At 43.9% G+C, this 18,489-nt stretch overlaps 1 protein-coding gene across 8 annotated transcripts in view; it reads left to right on the forward strand.

Annotated features, from left to right (window-relative positions):
- KIAA2012 (KIAA2012 ortholog) overlaps positions 1-18,489 on the forward strand; it is a 129,247-nt gene that overhangs the window by 85,055 nt on the left and 25,703 nt on the right. For 6 of the 8 annotated variants that reach the window (XM_037734843.1, XM_037734837.1, XM_037734839.1 and 3 more), the window contains 2 exons: positions 360-497; positions 7,993-8,068. In XM_037734843.1, the coding sequence (XP_037590771.1) occupies positions 360-497; positions 7,993-8,068 (214 nt within the window). The remainder of the gene's footprint in view (positions 1-359; positions 498-7,992; positions 8,069-18,489) is intronic. The other 2 variants (XM_037734838.1, XM_017518350.2) reach the window with 1 other exon arrangement.

An 18,489-nucleotide genomic window follows, 5' to 3' on the forward strand; every position in this document is an offset into this window, starting at 1 on the left:
GGGAGGCTGAGGCAGGAGAATTGCTTGAACCCAGGAGGCAGAGGTTGCGGTGAGCCAAGATCACGCCATTGTACTCTAGCCTGGGCAACAAGAGCGAAACTCAAAAAAAAAAAAAAAAAAAAACTGGGACCTAGGAAGCTCCCTTTTTCCACTTCCATAGGTATTAATTAATAAACAGTCTTGGGGTATTTTCTCTCTATAGGGTCCTCTGTGTCTTCAACAGTAAAAATAGGTGTTGTCTATTACCATGTCAGTGATTTTAAAAATTGCTTTCTATAAATATTTGGGGATTTGGACTAGCTCTTGTTGCACCGTGTATCATTCATATGAAAGTTTGGGCTTTCTGCTTCTCTTCACAGGGAGCCCAGCAGTCCTTGGAGGCAGCAGCTCAGAAGACAAGAGAGCCTCAAAGTTGTATAAATAAAGGGCTGATATGTTCAAACAGAAAAGAATTTTACACGTGCAAGCTGCACATCAACATGACGCCGTTCCTGAAGGTGATCTCACACTGAGAAGACGAGGGGTTTTATAGACACAAACATAGGAATTCCAGTTAATACACTTCTGCATGGTACAAAAACAGCTTCAGAAGTCCCTGAGAGCTCCTGCATTATCAGAAGTACAGAAAATAGGCAGTTTGTAGCAGATGAGGAAAGAACAAATTAGGACAGTAATCACAGCCAGCCATCGGGGACAAATCAGTCGGGTGTCTGGTTTGGGTGGTGGGGGACAGGGAACAGAGAGGAGAAAGAGTAACTTTAAACCACCTTATAAAACAGGCAAATACAATTCATTTTATCTTGACAGTAACTAAAATAATTGTTACTGTTTTACCACTATCACTTGGTAGAGTTGATGTTACGACTGTAGAGAAGACTGATTCTTGAGCTAACTATTTAGAAGTCAACTGCAAATTCCTTTCTGGATATCTGGCCTTGCTTTCTGTTCTCTAAGAGTTCATTGATCTCTCAAGCTCAGCTTCATTTCAAGTTAAGGGTACTGAGGGTTTCTGTAGTGAGGATGGCATTTGTCCATCTTTGCCATACTCCCTCCCACCCCAGCGTCGAACACAGCGCCCGACGCGTGGAAGGTGCTCATTAAATGCTCCATGAATTGACCCATCCTTTTCATCCCACACCCTCTGGTTTAGGGCCCCTTTCCTACCCATTCTTTGCCCTCCTCAGAGCTTACTGAACTGGAAATAAATAGCCATGGAGTCAAAGAAACTGACCAGGAACAGAGCCAGGCCTGGCATGGAAGGACCTCAGATCCTTCATAGTACCCTGGAGGAAATATTCCAGGCCCTTGATAAGAACAACTGAGAAAGACAGGAACGGGGCAGAAGAAACCAAATACTTGCCTAGTGCATGATGATGGCTCTATCTGGTGCCATAGCCTGGCAGCACCTTTGGAAGTCATGAGGGTCACCCTCCTAATTCTCTGGGCTGCCCCAATCCCAATTCTACAAGGTGGGGCTTTGATTACGAGTTGTGCATTTGCCCAAAATCTGTCTCTGTCCATGAATGGGCTCTGCTTTTCAGGGCTTCTTCTTAGATAGGCTCTTCCCCAGGGGTGGCAAGCTGGCCACCATCTTCTGTTTCCCAGATCATTCCAGAACTGAATGTAAACCAACACAGGTCACTTATCTATACCCAAATGAAAGCCACTGGCCCACCCTAGAACCACAGGGACTGAGAATGGGAAGAGAAAGCATATCTGAAGAGGAAAATGGAGTACTGAAAACTATAAAAAGGAATTTCAGCTACTCAGGAGATTGAGATGGGAGGATCACTTGAGTCTGGGAGTTCAAGGTTGTAGTGTGCTATGATTACACCTGCAATAGCCACTGCATTCCAGCCTGGGCAACATATGAGACCCTATCTCCATAGGAAAAAAAAAAAAAAACTACAGGAAAGGAGAATGATTCTGGACCACAAAAGAAAAGATGTTTTCTACAAGTATTCAAAAAAGATTGCCATGCTCCATAACTTACGTTAGTGAAACCTTCCCTTTTGTTCTTAGCCACAGTTTAGTTATTCTCTTGGGGCTGAAAGAATTATGAATTGTACTTTCTGGGAGGAAATATCACAGTTACCATTCATTTTTTTTGTTGTTGTTACCATTCATTTAACCGATATTTGAGCACCTGCTATCTACTATGTGTTTGGCAGTTTGGGGGCATTTGGGATACGTCAATGAACAAAACAGATCAAGATCCCTGCCCTGCCCCAGGATAGTACAGAGAACAGACAACGGACACAATAAGCAAGCAGAGTGCGTAGCACGTTCAAAGGTGCTAGCTGCTGGGGAAATGAGATAAGAAAATGCGGAGCATCTAAGAACTGCAGAATTCAAAGTAGAGAATTTTACAATAATTGCTTGTATATTTAGTATCCACAATGCTTTCATGTTACACTTATTTCATCCAGTAATTTTGGCACAGTATTATAGAAGGAAAAGAGTTGTCAAACCTGAGGCCCACTTTCCTGTCCACCTCCCTCAAGACTCACAGAAATGGCAACTCAGCCTGCTTCCAGGGGACTCACAAAGTACACGTTCAGTACACTTTCTGACTCCCAGGCCAGTATTTGCCCAAAAGACCATGGCTTTTCCTGGAAAGGTTCAGTGTTCACAGTCCCTAGATGGACCTCCTTACAGATGTGGTAGCTCCCAGGTTCTTAGGGATTGCCGTACAGTAAGACACAGTCTCAGGGTAGTACAGACAAAGATGGTAAGTTCAAACAGAGAACAGCAAGCAGGCTGCCCTCCACACCTGGAGCCAGGTAGAAACCAGCTCATTCTATACAGTCAGCACACAGGCTGCCCTCCACTCCTGGAGCCAGGTAGAAACCAGCTCATTCTATACAGTCAGCACACAGGCTGAAGTGGTTTCTACATAGCTCCAGGAATGGAGGGCAGCCTGTATGTGCTGACTGTATAGAATGAGCTGTATTTTTAGTAGAGACGGGGTTTCTCCATGTTGGTCAGGCTGGTCTCGAACTCCTGACCTCAGGTGATCCACCCACCTCAATCTCCCAAAGTGCTGGGATTACAAGTTTGAGCCACTGCGCCTGGCCAAGACCAGCCTGTTTTCTAAACCAAAAAAGAAGAAAAAAAATTTTTTGAACCATATTTTTAAAAACTTGATTTTGTTTTTCAAAAAGAAATGGTAATTGATGAATGAATAAGGATAGATTTTTTTTTTTCAGGGACTTTTTAAATTATCAGGGATAGGTCATGGTAGTAGGGAAGAAAATAGCAGTAATGTTAGACACCGAATTGAATATCCTTATACTCCACGTTGTTATCAAAGGGTGTGTATGTTATGCCCAGAGCATCTGAAGAATTAGAAATAAGCTTCCACCTCGCAGTTCCCACACAGTTAGCACATAGTGCCCTCAAATGCAAAGTAGAGGAATTGGCCTGGACAGACAAGAGCCAGCTGTGCCTACAGTTAGAGCTGCCCCACCTGTTTTGAGGCCAGTCCCAAGCTTTACTTATGTGGCCAGGTGTACATGCATCACACCAAGCAGAGGGGGGCTGCCCCTCAATCTGTGGATTTCACATACAACAGGGAAACAATGCTTGGCTTAGGACATTGTCTAAAGATGGAGCAGGGTGCCTTAGGAGATAAGTTCTGGTCTCCAGAAGCATTTAAATGTGCCTTGATGACCACTTGGCAGGAAAGTTGTAGAGGGATCACGAGCTGGTCTCAAGATTTAGTGGTTCCAGGACACTTGACTAATATTGCCAGGAAAAATATTTATGAGTTTGTTCTAGCTCCAAAAGAAAAAAGCTATCATCAAGAAAGTATTGAAATTAGTCATTTATATTCATATATCACATGGTATGTTACGTGGAATTTCCAAATGTATTTTTCCAGCTAAGCCTTTTGAGAACTCTGTATGCTTATTTATTATTACTCCCATTTCACAGGTGTAGAAGCTGAGGTTCAGTGATAAGCCATGCAGATATTTCAAGGCAGGCTGGAGGCCACACCTCAAACTCCTGCATCCCATGCTCCTCCATCCTCCCAGCAGCTCCCCCGTCCTCCCAGCAGCTCCCCAAGAAAGCCTGCTGTGGTCCTAAAAGTAATGTGCCCAGATAGGGTGCTGTGTATGAGAGTGGAGGGCAGGATGGCTGGAAGGTTTTCCAAGGACAGATAACCCAAGATTATTTGTCCAGTATCTGTCTGTTTCCAGTTGAAGAAACTGAGGCTCAGAGGTTAAGTAACTCCCATGGTCTGTAAGACATCAAGTGTAGGAGTTAGGACTTTAATGCAGACAGCCTGACTGTAGGACCTATAACTCAGCCACCGGAGAAACTGCTTCTCACATGTTGGTTTCAATGCTGAAGTTTGTGTTCACAAAGTGTTTGTGACTCTTCCTCCTCCCCCAGTCTTATAATACCACACTGCTGCCACTGCTCTTTCTAAATATAGCTCAGTCTTATCACTGGTTTGCTTGAAATTCTTTACTGTGTCCCCATTGGCCCTCTGTTTAAATTCCCAGCATCAAAGATGTATTTATTTTACAAATACAAAAATATATAACGTGCAATTTTTCTTAAACTCCAAACTGTAACATGCAAGATCTGGCCTGTGTCTAATTTACCGTGTCCACACACTGCCCCCGCACCAAACTATCCCCTAACCAGCACATGCCGCTTCCTCTGCCTGGAATTGTTCTACCTTCCCTTCACTGCAAGATTTAGCACTGTGTCTGCTGGTAAACAACCTTCCCAGCCTAATTTAGCTTCACCTCCCATGAGGCCCTGCAGAAACCTGTCATAATCTGCCACAACATTTATCACGCTGCATTGCGAACTGACTTGTCATTTCCCCACAAGTCAGTGAGCGTCCTACGACTACATCTTTCATCTTTGTGCCCCCAGTGCCTATCTCAGTACCTGGCACACAGCAGACACTCAATAAATGTTCATTAGCTGAATGAACAGAGGAAGAGCACTGGCTGGAACAACAGACCTGGGATCTGAATTTGCGGTCCCTCCATTTGTTTTGCTCACTCACCAAGAATTATTACCTGTGTTTCCATCACTCAGTTTTAATCATGACATTCGTAACTCAGACGAAAAGTGACATAGCATTTTATTTAGGTTTAGTTTCTTTTTTTTTTTTTTTNTTTTTGAGACAGAGTTTCACTCTGTTGTCTAGGCTGGAGTGCAATGGCACAATCTCAGCACACTGCAACCTCCACCTCCTGGGTGCAAGCGATTCTCCTTCCTCAGCCTCCTGAGTAGCTAGGATTACAGGTGCCTACCACCATGCCCAGTTAATTTTTGTTTTGTTTTGTTTTTTAGTAGAGGCAGGGTTTCACCATGTTGGTCAAGCTGGTCTCAAACTCCTAACCTCAGGTGATCCACCCACCTCGGCCTCCCAAAGCGCTGGGATTACAGGCGTGAGCCACCGCGCCCAGCCCATTTAGTTTCTTTAATTCAAATTTTGAATCTGAAATATATTCAAAAGAGTTTTTTTCCAATTTAAGTACAAAAGAGTGTGTGTTCCAGCCGCTCTGTTCCTTTCCCTCGAACTACCACTATTGCCAGTTTCCCGGGTTCCCCTTTCTGGGATGTATGATGCATATATAAGCAAATACAGATAGATGCATACACAGATAGATAGTATATGCAAGTTTTAGCATATTATACACATTGTTCAGAGTCTTTTTTTTTTTTAGAGATGGGGTTTCACCATGTTGGCCACGATGGTCTCGATCTCTTGACCTCGTGATCTGCCCACCTCAGACTCCCAAAGTGCTGGGATTATAGGCGTGAGCCACTGCACCCAGCCACATGCATATTCTTATAACTCAAAAATGATAGCTCTTTGACACTTTCCTAAGCAACATACAATTGAATGGACAGAGTTACAAATTAAGACTATTTTTTTCTAACAAGGACTCTCCTGAAAATATTTTTACAAATCCCTGAGTTTCTCTGTCTCCCTCTCCCACTCTGTGAAATGAGAAGATATTCCTTGCCCCTGAAAGCTCATGGCTGCATGTTATTGAGACTGAAAGTTTATCCTTCTTGGTATTAAAATTCTTCCAAAAGAGGAAGCTTGGCTCTCCCTCTCAATACAGTTTCTTGTTAGAGTCAAAGGCTTTATAACCAGTGATTCTGTTTTTCAAGTTTCTCTTTCCTGTGCTTCTAACTTAGCCTCTTACTCTTTTCCGTTTATTCAGGGATTTTTTTTTAACTGTACCAGCCCAAATTGGCTCTGTCTCCAAAATAAAAACCCAAAAGTAAGAAAATTATTTACTTGTGTTAGCTTTTTTATGTCAGTATATATCATCAGCTATAAACACTAAGCTGGCCGGGCACGGTGGCTCACGCTTGTAATCCCAGCACTTTGGGAGGCCGAGGCGGGTGGATCACGAGGTCAAGAGATCGAGACCATCCTGGTCAACATGGTGAAACCCCGTCTCTACTAAAAATACAAAAATTAGCTGGGCATGATGGCGCATGCCTGTAGTCCCAGCTACTCGGGAGGCTGAGGCAGGAGAATTGCTTGAACCCAGGTGACGGAGGTTGCGGTGAGCCGAGATCGCCCCATTGCACTCCAGCCTGGGTAACAAGAGCAAAACTCCGTCTCAAAAAAAAAAAAAAAAACACTAAGCTAACAAGCGAGAAACAAACACGCAAGGTGGAAAGCCACCAAGTGAGGGAACTCAGAGGGGAGTTAAAGAGAGTGCCAAAATAGCAGGTAATTAGTTTTCTCTTCTCAAGCAGGTTGGGACTTTGATAACAAAGTAGAAAGGTGACTGTCACTACAGAATGAGGGTAACCCGGGAGAGACTCCCAGGACCCTTCATGTCAGATTCCAGCTCTAGCACCGAGATGAAGCTGTGAGTTGAGCAGGGATCCAGGCGACAAAGGCCCAGAGCTGGCCTCATCAGACATACTGGCCTTACTTGGGTCACCAACTCCACCTGCCACATTACTTTGACACTGAAGAGCTGCTCTTCCAATGCTCTAGAGAAGAGCATGATTCTCAGTCCTGGCTGCATATCAAACTCAACCTAGAAGCCTTAAAATGCCCCAACTCCAGAGAGCCTGACTGTTATTATTTGGAGTTAGATCCTGGGAATCATATTTTCTAAAACTTCTCAAATACTTCTGATGTGCAGCCAGGGTTGATAACCGCAGTTATGGAGATTGCTGGGAGGAGGGATTCCAAGCAGCTTGTATGACTCAAGGAGAGAAGGAAGAAGGGATCAAATGTGATAAGAAACCCAATCCGTGGTAATCCCTGGAATGCCACAAAAGGCTGTCTGACCCTTTGGCTCCCCTGCTTTAAATCCTGCATGCTTTCCATTTGTTCTCAAGATAAAGACCAAAGTCCTCAACCTGCCTGCAAGGCCATAGGGGTCTGACTCCTCCCAACCCTGTGCAGTTCTCCCAGTCTCTGCTCTAGTCACACCAGTCTTCCCTCAGGTCCTGGAGGTACCCTGCTTCCTTCTGCCAGATTGCCTCTGTCATGACCTTCTTCTCTCTCCCCCAATAAACTCCTGCAAATGCCAGGCATTGAACAGTGCACAGGTGAATGATACAAGACCTCACGAAAATAAGTACAAGCAGGAAGGTCACAGTGCTCAACACTGCTCGTGCCTGCCTGGCCCTGGATTTTTTTCTTCTTCTTCTTCTTTGTTTAAGAGACAGGGTCCAGGGTCTTGCTATCCAGGCTGGACTCAAACTCCTGGGAATTCCTGCTTCAAGCGATTCTCCCGTCTCAGCCTCCTAAGTAGCTGAGACTACAGGTGCCTATTACCATGTCCAGCCCTGCCTGGCTCTTTAAGCCTGTTTAACACTAGTAGCAGCCTTCCTGGAGACTTAAGTAAAAACAAGTTGATGAAGAAGAAGAAACCACTAAGAAAAGTGGATTCCCTTTTACCAAAGGGTGTCGACTACAGAAGTGTTTAAAGTGTTTGCGTTTATTTTGTCTAATGTATTTTTTGTTGTGTGTTAACCCAGCAGGAAAGTGGAGAGGCACTGGACTATCAGGAAGAAGCAGGAAGATCCCTTAGAGAAACTCATCACGACAACCAAGGTAGAGACCTCTGGCTGGGACTTTATTTTTATTTTATTTTTTAATTTTTTATTTTTCCTGTCCTTGAACATCTGACTCCGGGGACTTTATAAGCTTATAATCATAATTGTCAGATGAACTCTGCACTGTTAAAAGATGTTAATTGGGGGGCAGGTGCAGTGGCTCACGCCTGTAATCCCAGCACTCTGGGAGACTGAGGCAGGTGGATGAGGCTAGGAGTTCAAGACCAGCCTGGCCAACATGGCAAAATCCCGTCCCTACTAAAAATACAAAAAACAAAAATTAGCCAGGCGTGGTGGTGGGCATCTGTAATCCCAGCTACTCGGGAAGCTGAGACAGGAGAATTGCTTGAACCCGGGAGGCGGAGGTTGCAGTGAGCCAAGGTTGCGTCATTGCACTCCAGCCTGTGTGACAGAGCAAGACTGTGTCTCAAAAAAAAAAAAAAAAAAATGATGGAGAATGAGCCTTCCAAGTTTCTTTCAGATCATTGGTTGGAAGTCGGAACACAGACCAAAGTGCTGAGTTCAGACTCTGCTGTGTTAGTGCATGGCTTGGTGGATCACAAGCCGAATGATAATAACATGCTTTATGTTCTTGGACTTGTTGAAGGATTTCTTTTCTGCCAGAGGCGGCAGATTGATGATGTAAGAGAGTGGAGACTGGGGCATTACCAAAAGGTCCCACAGGTACCTCCATCTCTCTGTTCCTCTTGCTTTCATGGGGGCTTGGATATGCAGGTGAGGGGGTTGGGGTCCCCTGCTTAGAGGGATATATAATATTTTAACAGAGTGGGGACTGTCATCTTTACAGTCCTAGCCCCTGTCACCTACATCTCTGGATGTTGGAGTGTATGCAGGGCCAGTACAGGACGGTACTTGTACAAAGCTGTCCAGCAGAGGGAGCAGTCTCAACTTGGATATCACAACGAATCAATAGCTACATTCTCATGGTCACTATTTACCAATCTGGGAAATGACACCATGACTCTCCCTATCTCCTCTGGAACTCTGTGGGGTGTGGGAACCCAAAAGAGCAAACAAGATAAATGTGTAGGCCGGGCACGGTGGTTCACGCCTGTAATCCCAGCTCTTTGGGAGGCCCAGGTGGACAGATCACCTGAGGTCCAGGAGTTCGAGACCAACGTGGCCAACATGGAGAAATCCTGTCTCTACTAAAAATACAAAATTTGCCGGGTGTGGTGGTGCATACCTGTAATCCCAGCTACTGGAGAGGCTGAGGCAGGAAAATTGCTTGAATCTGGGAGGCGGAGTTTTCGGTGAGCTGAGATTGCACCGTTGCACTTCATATCAAAAAACGAAAAAAAAAAGACATAAATGTGTAAAGTCACAGATTTTGGATTTCAGCCTTAACTTGATCTTTTTCTGTTTATGTCTTTTACCATGTCCTTCAGTTAACATCCAGTCTTAATTAATTTTTATACTAATTTTACAAGAGCTTGTTGTTTTGGGGATATCAGACATTATGGTAGCCTGATGCTGGGTTTGGTCAAGCTGTAAGCAGGTTTCTGTTCACATGAGCTCTTACCACCTCCACTTTCAAGGCAGAGTGACATTGTCCAGAGAAACAGGCTCCAGTCTTCAGATCTGCCATATCATAAATCACACATGCAGAATGTGCACACTGACAGGGCTCCGAGAGCTTGGCCAAGTGCAATGGAGGTTTTAGGGAGCACAGAACATGGCCAAACCTAAGCAATGACCAAGTCAGTCAACACAGATTTCCTGTCTCATGACAGAAGGGCAGGCACCAGCTGGGCTGCATAAAGGTTATTCAGACCATCTTTAATGCAATGACATATCACCACAGAAAATTAAAGAAGGCATTTTCCTGTCCTGAATGATAAATGCTAATGTTTAGAAAGAACTTCAAGTCTTTGAAGGAAAAAGAGGAGGGAGCACCAAGGAATTTTTTTTTTAACTATTTAAGGATCAGTTTTCAGCCAGACACAGTGGTTCACGCCTGTCATCTCAACGCTTCGGGAGGCTAAGGCACTAAGATCACTTGAGGTCAGGAGTCTGAGACCAGCCTGGGCAACACAGCAAGACCCTATCTCTACAAAAAAGTTGTAAAGTCCTTGGGCATGGTGGCACATGCCTGTAGTGTCATCAGTCCAGAGGCTGAGGTGGGAGGATCCCTGGAACCCAGGAGTTTGAGGCTGCTGTGAGCTATGCTATGATCATCCCACTGCACTCCAGCCTGGGCAACATAACCAGACCCTGTCTCAAAAGAAAAAAACAAAAAAAGGATCAATTTTCTCCCCCATAGGTCTTAAGGATAACTACCAGGATTTTTTTCCTACTCAATTAAGTTGTGATCTTCACGGTTAGTTATAAGCAGTGAATCAGTTTTCACCTGCAGTGAGAATATCATGCATCTTAGACTTGGTGAGAACACTTCATGCAAGTTTCCACAAGACAGGTCAAATCAGCAACCTCCAAATCAAAGTGGCTTTGAAAAATTGCTCTGGCTTTAAATACAAAACTTTCCACCCCTCTACCCCTGTCCAAAGTCCAAGGAAACAATAAAATTTAAATTCTTATCTCAATTCTTGTTTATTTCCTAGGCCAATGGTTCTGAAACTTCAGTGTGTGCATCAGAATCGCCTGTAAGGCTTGTTAAAGATTTCTAGGCCCCACCCTGAGTTTCTAATTCACTAGATCTGGGCTGAGGCCTGACGATTTGCATTTTTAGTAAGTGCTCAGGTGATTCTGATGCCTTGAGTAAGTCACAGCCCTCTAACTAGGGTGCAATCAAGGAACCTACAGCCCCTAGCCAGAACCTGCATCTTCACCATAGACCCAGAAGCAGCCAACAGGGCAACAGGTGACTAATGCTGATGGGGAAGGACCCTGGCTCTATCAGCATCTCGGTGAATGTCCCAGCAGCCAATGTCCTCATTGACCTGATAAGACTACACTAATTCGTGGCTAGTACACCAAGTAGTTTCATCATAGCGCAGTCTACACCACTGATTTTTCTAAGAACCACCTACCTAGAGCCATTCTAGCTAGCACCTGGGAGCTTATTAGGAAAGAGAATCTGGGGTCTCACCCCCATCCTGCCTGTGTTATAACAAGGTCCTCCAGTGATTCATATGCCCATTGATATCTGGGAAACACTGGAATCCATTCATTGAGGAAACTAGGTTTCAGATTCAAAAGACATGGATTCATTTACCAGCTGTGCCTTTGATTAAGTCTATAGTTCAGGGAAGGGCAGGTCACTTATCTGGGCCTTGGTCTCCTTTCCCATAAACCAAAGAGGTCGGGATGGATCATCTCTGGGGCCCCATCCCATTCTCATGCCCTGGGCATCCATGAGTCGCTCAGGCTTGCACAGTGATAGGCCGCAGATCCAGGACTGGGGCCAGGCCTCCTTCCCAAGCTCAGCCCCCACCCCCACTTCCAGGAAGGGCTGGCCTGCCACCTTCACTGTGTCCTACATGAATCTCTGCTACCACCCAGCCTCCCTCAGGTGACAGTCTGGGAGGAGGCCAACCCTGTGCCATTTGTGTGCCCTGGCTCGGTGCAGCAACAAGTGAGTGACAGCTCAACAGGTCAGGATGGGAGCACTGCTTTGCCATGGTGCTCCTGCATGGCATGAGGCCTCCATAAACCCCTGGGCCTCTGGAGGCTTCCACTTCCTGACCTGAAAATAACAAAACTGAACTTCCAATCTCTGTCTCTCACTTTCTGTGACTCAGTGACTTTGGAACTGTTTCTGGTAAGGGGAAAAGCAGAATCCACGGTGCTACCACTGAGATAGCTCCACGGTTCAGCCTCCAGGTTCAGGCTTTAAGTCTTTCACCACTGACTACATAAATGGAAGCTTCCATTATTCACTCAGCATATACTTGCTAGTCCCTAAGTTTCACAACCTCTGTGATTGGATAAAACACACTCCTTATTGCAGCTCCCGCTTCGGTGCAGAAAACAGATATGCGTGCACACAGCTCCAGTGAGTGCAGTGTGATCAGTGCTCTAAGAGAATACAGGAAGGACAACTGATCCAGGCTGGGCAGAAGGGATAGGGAGAAATCAGGTAGGGCTTCCTGAAGGAGGTGATGGCTGAGATGAAGGAAGGCTTTTACTGAACCTAGACTGCATTCACCCATTTGTGATGAAGACATCAAGAGAGACAGCAGTTCATACTCCCTGTGTGCCAGACACCAGGCTATGCATTTTCTATAAAGTGCTTCATTTAACTTTTATATCAATCCTGTACAGAAGCAGCCCTTGTTATCCCTATTTGTCAGATGAGACAATTGAGGCACAGAGTACTTAGGTACTACATGCTTGATAGCAGAGCTGGGTAATAGTGAGGCTGAACTCCCCAGGCTCTGTCTGCATAGATTAATTATGATGTTAACAGCTATCAAAAAGAGGGTTCGCCCCCTACCCCCGCAGGAGAAGACAGCAAGGTCCGGGGAAATAGAGATCTAAAGAAATACTACACAAACACACATATACACATATGTACAGACACCCATACACACACATACACACACACACACACACACACACACACTCACTCACTCTAGAGAAATCTAAACGCAAAGATTCTTCAAGCAGTTTTTTAAAGGGAAAAAAAAGGTATGGCCAATCGGGGAGGGGACAAAGTGGCCCAGCAGTGCGGCCTCTGCGCCTCCGCTGCGCCAGGGGGCCCACAGCAGGCGCGCAGGGAGCAGCGCCTTTCGGGCCGGCCGCGTCTGTGGCTTCAATAGCGCCGCTCGGCATCCCGCGGCGTCGGAGGGGCTCCTGCCTAGCGCCTCTCTGCTGCGGGAGGTCGTCCCTGCCTCACAAAAGGAGCTCCTCGCCTGTGAGCTCAAGACCCCAGGCGGGCTCTCCCCGAAGGGTCGCTTCTCCGGGTGTGTCGCCTCCTTTCGTCTTTTCTTCCCCTCTCTGTGGTGGCTTGTGATGTCTCTAACGCTGGGGCCTCCTGTGGATTCCATCCCGAGGTGGAGACTGGCAGAGCTAGAAGATCTAAACATCTGAAAAACAGGCTTGCACAGTCCCTGGGGAGAAGGCCAGGAGGCAGGCAAATCTCCGGAGTGCCACCCAAACAATTTGGACTTTTTAATTGATACCGTTTTATTTTGGCTAGTTGTCCACTTAGGGGTGGAAAAAAGGGAAGTAATTTTTAGCACTTACTTTTTTTTTTCTGAGACAGAGTCTCGCTCTGTTTCCCAGGCCTGAGTGCAGTGGCACCATCTCAGCTCATTGCAACCTCTGCCTCCCGAGTTCAAGCGATTCTCCCACTTCAGCCTCCCGAGTAGCTGGACAATAGGCGCCCGCCACTAGGTCCTGCTAATTTTTGTAATTTTAGTAGAGACAGGTTTTCCCCATGTTAGCCAGGCTGGTCTCAAACTCCTGACCTCAGGTGATCCGCCTGCCTCGGCCTCCCAAAGTGTTGAGATTACAGCCATGAGCCACCGCGCCTGGCCATTTTTGGCATTTACTATGAAGCAAGACAATGCTAGGTGCTTTATATACATTTAACTCATTTTATCCTCACTATAATCTTACGAAGTAAAGTGTATTATCCCTAGTTCACAGATGAGGAGAATGAGGCTCAGAGAGGTTAGGTAACTTGTCCAAGGACACACAGCCAGTAAGTGGAGAAGCTGAGAGATGAACCCAGGTTTCTATGACTCCACAGTCCTTGAATTTGAGTTGTGATGCCATCCATGTGTTTCTCAGAGGAAATAGTTACAAAGTCAGGGAAACATCACAAAATTGTGGCAGTGTGTTTTTTAAGCCAGCATGAATCTTGGAAGTGATCTAGAAGTTCTTTTATACTATGGATGAAGAAACCTGAGGCCTGCAAGTCGAGAGAACTGTGCATCACAACTGATTATTAAAACCAGGGTAACTGGAGTCTCTGCCCAGTGTTTGTGGTCGTCTAGTTCAGTTCTATTCCATTCAGGTGAGTTTCATTTTGAAGGCTTTTCCTTGGGCAGTTTCTGGCTTCAGGAATAAACAGCTCCATAAGGAGCAAGTGTAATGATTGCTCAACCTGTGCAAAGAAGTGAGGAGTAGCCAGGGTTGGAAAAGTTCCTCCTAACACTGTGGAGAAAACAGGGAGACCAGCAGTGTGTGCCCAGGAGTCCCGGTGGTGCCACTCACCAGAATCTACAGCCTGGAAGATGGCACCATGCAAAAGTCTGGGGCTCCTTGCTCCCCACATTGCCCAGTCTGAGGCCTGCAGCCACAGCACAGCACACGGCCAGGCCCTGCTATCTGCAGCCCACAGTACTGTGTGCAGAATATTCTGCTAGTCCTTAACACTCTGGTACTGCTCTATTTTTCCTCTGGGAAGTATTTCAAAGTTCTCCTTCATAGTGAAGGAGGAGGAAGTGGGAAGCGGTGCACCCTTCAGAATGTTTCCGGCTTACTCCTGCTCAGCCCAGGCTGAGGAAGTCCCCCAGGAAGAACCCCAGGGTCCAGAGAACAACAGTCGTCCCTTGATTCTGAAAATTCTCTTCACCTTCCAGGAAGAAAAGCTCATTTCTAACAAGGTACCTAAATTTGTCAAAACCAAAAAGCAACTAAAACTAGAGCTAAGGAAAACATAAGAAAGGAAAATTATTGGCCAGGTGTGATGGCTTACACCTGTAATCCCAGCACTCTGGGAGGCCAAGGCACTGCAACCTTCGCCTCAGGATCACCTGAGGTCAGGAGTTCAAGATCAGCCTGACCAACATGGAGAAACCCCATCTCAACTAAAAATATAAAATTAGCCAGGCGTGGTGGTGCATGCCTGTAATCCCAGTTACTTGGGAAGCTGAGGCAGAAGAGTCACTTGAACCCAAATGGTGGAGGTTGTGGTGAGCCAAGATCAAGCCATTGCATTCTAGCCGGGGCAACAAGAGTGAAACTCTGCCTCAGAAAAAAAAAAAGGAAAATTATAGACCAATCTCACTTCTGATCAAACATACAAAACTTCAAAATAAACTATTAACCAATCAAATTCTTAAGCTTATATTTTTAAAAGTATTGACAATACACATAACTGAATTTGGTTTATCACAGGAATTCAAAGAAGGCCTAACATATGAAAATATGTTTATAATCCACACCAAGAGGTTAATGGGGAAAAGACGCAGGATCATCTCAATAGATGCAAAAGGGAAAAATAAAATTCACCCATTCCCAATTAAAACTTATCAGACTAAGAATAGAAGAGGGCTTCCTGATTTTGACAAAGAGTATCCATGAAAAACCTACAGTAAACATCACACTTGAATGTTAGAGCTTGAGAATCTTTTTTTTTTTTTTTTGAGACACCATTTTGCTCTTGTCATCCAGGCTGAAGTGCAATGGCATGATCTCAGCTCACTGCAGCCTCTGCCTCCCAGGTTCAAGTGATTCTCCTGCCTCAGTCTCCCAAGTAGCTGGTATCCCGCCACCACACCTGGCTAATTTTTTGTATTTAGTTGAGAAGAGGTTTCACCATGTTAGTCAAGGTGGTCTCCTGACCCCAGGTGATCCACCCACCTCAGCCTTCCAAAGTGCTGGGATTACAGGCATGCGCCACCATGCCTGGCTGAGAAGCATTCTCTTTAGAGACAGGACTGGGACAAGCATGTCTTCTATCACTGATTCTATTCAACATTGTTCTGGCAATCCTAGCCAGAACAGTAAAGAAACCAAAGAAAGGAAAGATGAAAAGATAGGAAGGAGGAAAATGACATGGGTATTATTTCCAGACTCTATTATTACTTAAGTGGAAAATTCAAGGGACCCTACAGACATTAAAACACAAAATAATTCAGAAAGATTACTAAATACAGATAAATACACAGAAATCAATTGTGTACAAACTAGTGTTTAAAAGCATAAAGCACAATTTTAAAACAGAATTTAAATGTAATTGTTATTATGGAAAACTGCAAACACACACAGAGGTGAACAGAGCAGCACAGTGAATCCCATCTCCCCATCTCCTGGCCAGTATTCTCCTCTGTCTCCAGCTCCTTTCTCTCTCCCATGTTGTTTTGAAACAGACTTTAGGCTCATATCATTTTACTCATATATACTTGAGAACATATCTCTCAAAGATGAGAAATGACTTTTGTAACATAATACCATTATTATACCTAAAATTTAAATAATTCTTTTTTATTTTTAAATCTTTAATATTATTGAATATTCAACCAGTTTTCAAAGTTCAAATTGTCCCATAATTATTATAATTGTTTTAGAATTTGAAAACTAATTGTTTGCAATTGGTTGATGTGGCCTTTAAATCTAATTGAATTTATAAGTTCCCTTCCATTTACTTTTCCCCCTTTTCGTTTGTTTATAGAAAATCGGGTCACTTTCCGTGTTGAGTTTCAATCTAGGCTTTGCCGATTGCATTCTCATGGTGCAGTTTAACATGTTTCTCTGTCTTCCACATGTCCTGTACGTTAACACTTGGACTAGAGACTTGATCAGATTCTGATTGGGTTTGGTTTTTCCTTTTGGCAGTCTATAAATTCAATGCAATTGCAATTCTAAAAATCCCCAACAGGGTTTTTGGCAGAACATGATTAGCTGATCTTAAAATTCATATAGAAAATCCAGAAATAACTGTCATGGTCTGAATGTTTGTGTTTCCCCAAAATTCGTATGCTGAAACCTAATCACCAATGTAAAGGTACTTGGAGGTCAGGCCTCTGGGAGGTGATTAAGTCGTGAGGGCAGAGCCCTCAAAAATGGGATTAGTGCCTTTACAAAGGAGGCCCCAGAGAGCTGTCTTGCCCCTTTTATCATGTGAGGACACAAAAGAAGCTTCCCTCCATGAACCAGAAGATTCCCTTCCCACCAGACACAATGTTCCAGCACCCTGATCTTGAACTTTCCAGCCTCTAGACCCATAAGAAATAAATTTCTGTTGTTTATAAGCTACCCAGTTTATGGTATTTTATTATAGCAGTCTGAACAGACTAAGACACTAGCCAATACAATTTTGAAGAAAAACAAAGTGGAAGAGTTTGCCCTGCCAAATATAAAAACTTATTTTAAAGCTGCAAAAGATAAAACTGTATGCTATTGGCTTAGCAACAGCGAGAAGAGAATAGAGAATCCAGAAATAAATGTGCCCGTGTATGGGAAACTTGATATATGGAAAAAATGGCATTATAAAACACTGAGGAAAATAGTGGGGAAAGGATGATCTGTCACTCACTATATAAGCTGGAGACAACTGGTTATCCAATTTTAAAATTCTCACAAAATATCAGGTGTATTCAGGAGCTTAAGGTCCAAACGCAAAATTTAACTTTTAGAAGAAAACATAGCAGAATATCTTTATGAATTTGGGAAAAGAAAAATCTTTTTACCTATTATTCGTAACAAAAACCATAAAGAACATTATTGATAAATCTTTTTTTTTTTTTTTTTGAGATGGAGTCTCGCTCTGTTGCCCAGGCTGGAGTACAGTGTCTTGATCTCAGCTCACTGTAACCTCTACCTCCTGGGTTCAAGTGATTCTCCTGCCTCAGCCTCCCGAGTAGCTGGCTGGGATTACAGGCATGCACCACCATGCCCAGCTAATTTTTGTATTTTTAGTAGAGACATGGTTTCACCATGTTGGCCAGGCTGGTCTTGAATTCCTGAACTCAAGTGATCTGCCGACCTTAGCCTCCCAAAGTGCTGGGATTACAGGTGTGAGCCACTGTGCCTGGACAATGAATCTGACTATATTAAAGTTTAAGTTTTCAACAAGACAGCATAAAGCTAAAAGCCAAATTGCAGATTAGAAGGAGATACCTGAAATGCATGTAACCAACAAAGGATTCATAACCAAAATGCAGCAGCAGTTCTTCCCTCTACAAATAGGGAAAGAAAAAGACAATCAACCCAAAGAAAATAAATGAGCAAATGATATGAACAGGCAACTAACAGAAGAAGAAACCTAAATAAATGGCCATGTAGAAAAAAAGTTCAACTTTCCTACGAGTCAGGAAAATTCAAGTTAAACCAAAAATATATCCTTTTATGTATATCAGATCAGCAAAAGTTTAAAAGTCTATAAACACTATTGAAGAGGATATGAAGTTTTAGAAATTTAGAGCAATTTGGAAATATCCAATAAATTGAAGATGCATATATCCTGCAACCCAATAATTTCATTCCCAGGTATACTTTAGAGAAAGTATGTATGAACAGTGACTCACCTAAAAAGGTTCATTGAAATATTATTTATAATCATAAGAAATTGGAAATAGTCAAAATGGCCATCAACACTAAGATGGATTTAAAAAGTCATATTTTCTACAATGGAATACTGTATGATAGCTTAAAATAAAATTACATATATTAATATGGGTTAATCCCAAAAACATAATGCTAAGCAAAATAAAGAGACAAGTTGAAAAAGTTATATAAACAATATCATTTATGTAAAGTTTTTTT

The sequence above is a fragment of the Cebus imitator genome, unplaced genomic scaffold (genome assembly GCF_001604975.1).
Source record: "Cebus imitator isolate Cc_AM_T3 unplaced genomic scaffold, Cebus_imitator-1.0 Scaffold671, whole genome shotgun sequence".
Taxonomy (NCBI): Eukaryota; Metazoa; Chordata; class Mammalia; order Primates; family Cebidae; genus Cebus; species Cebus imitator.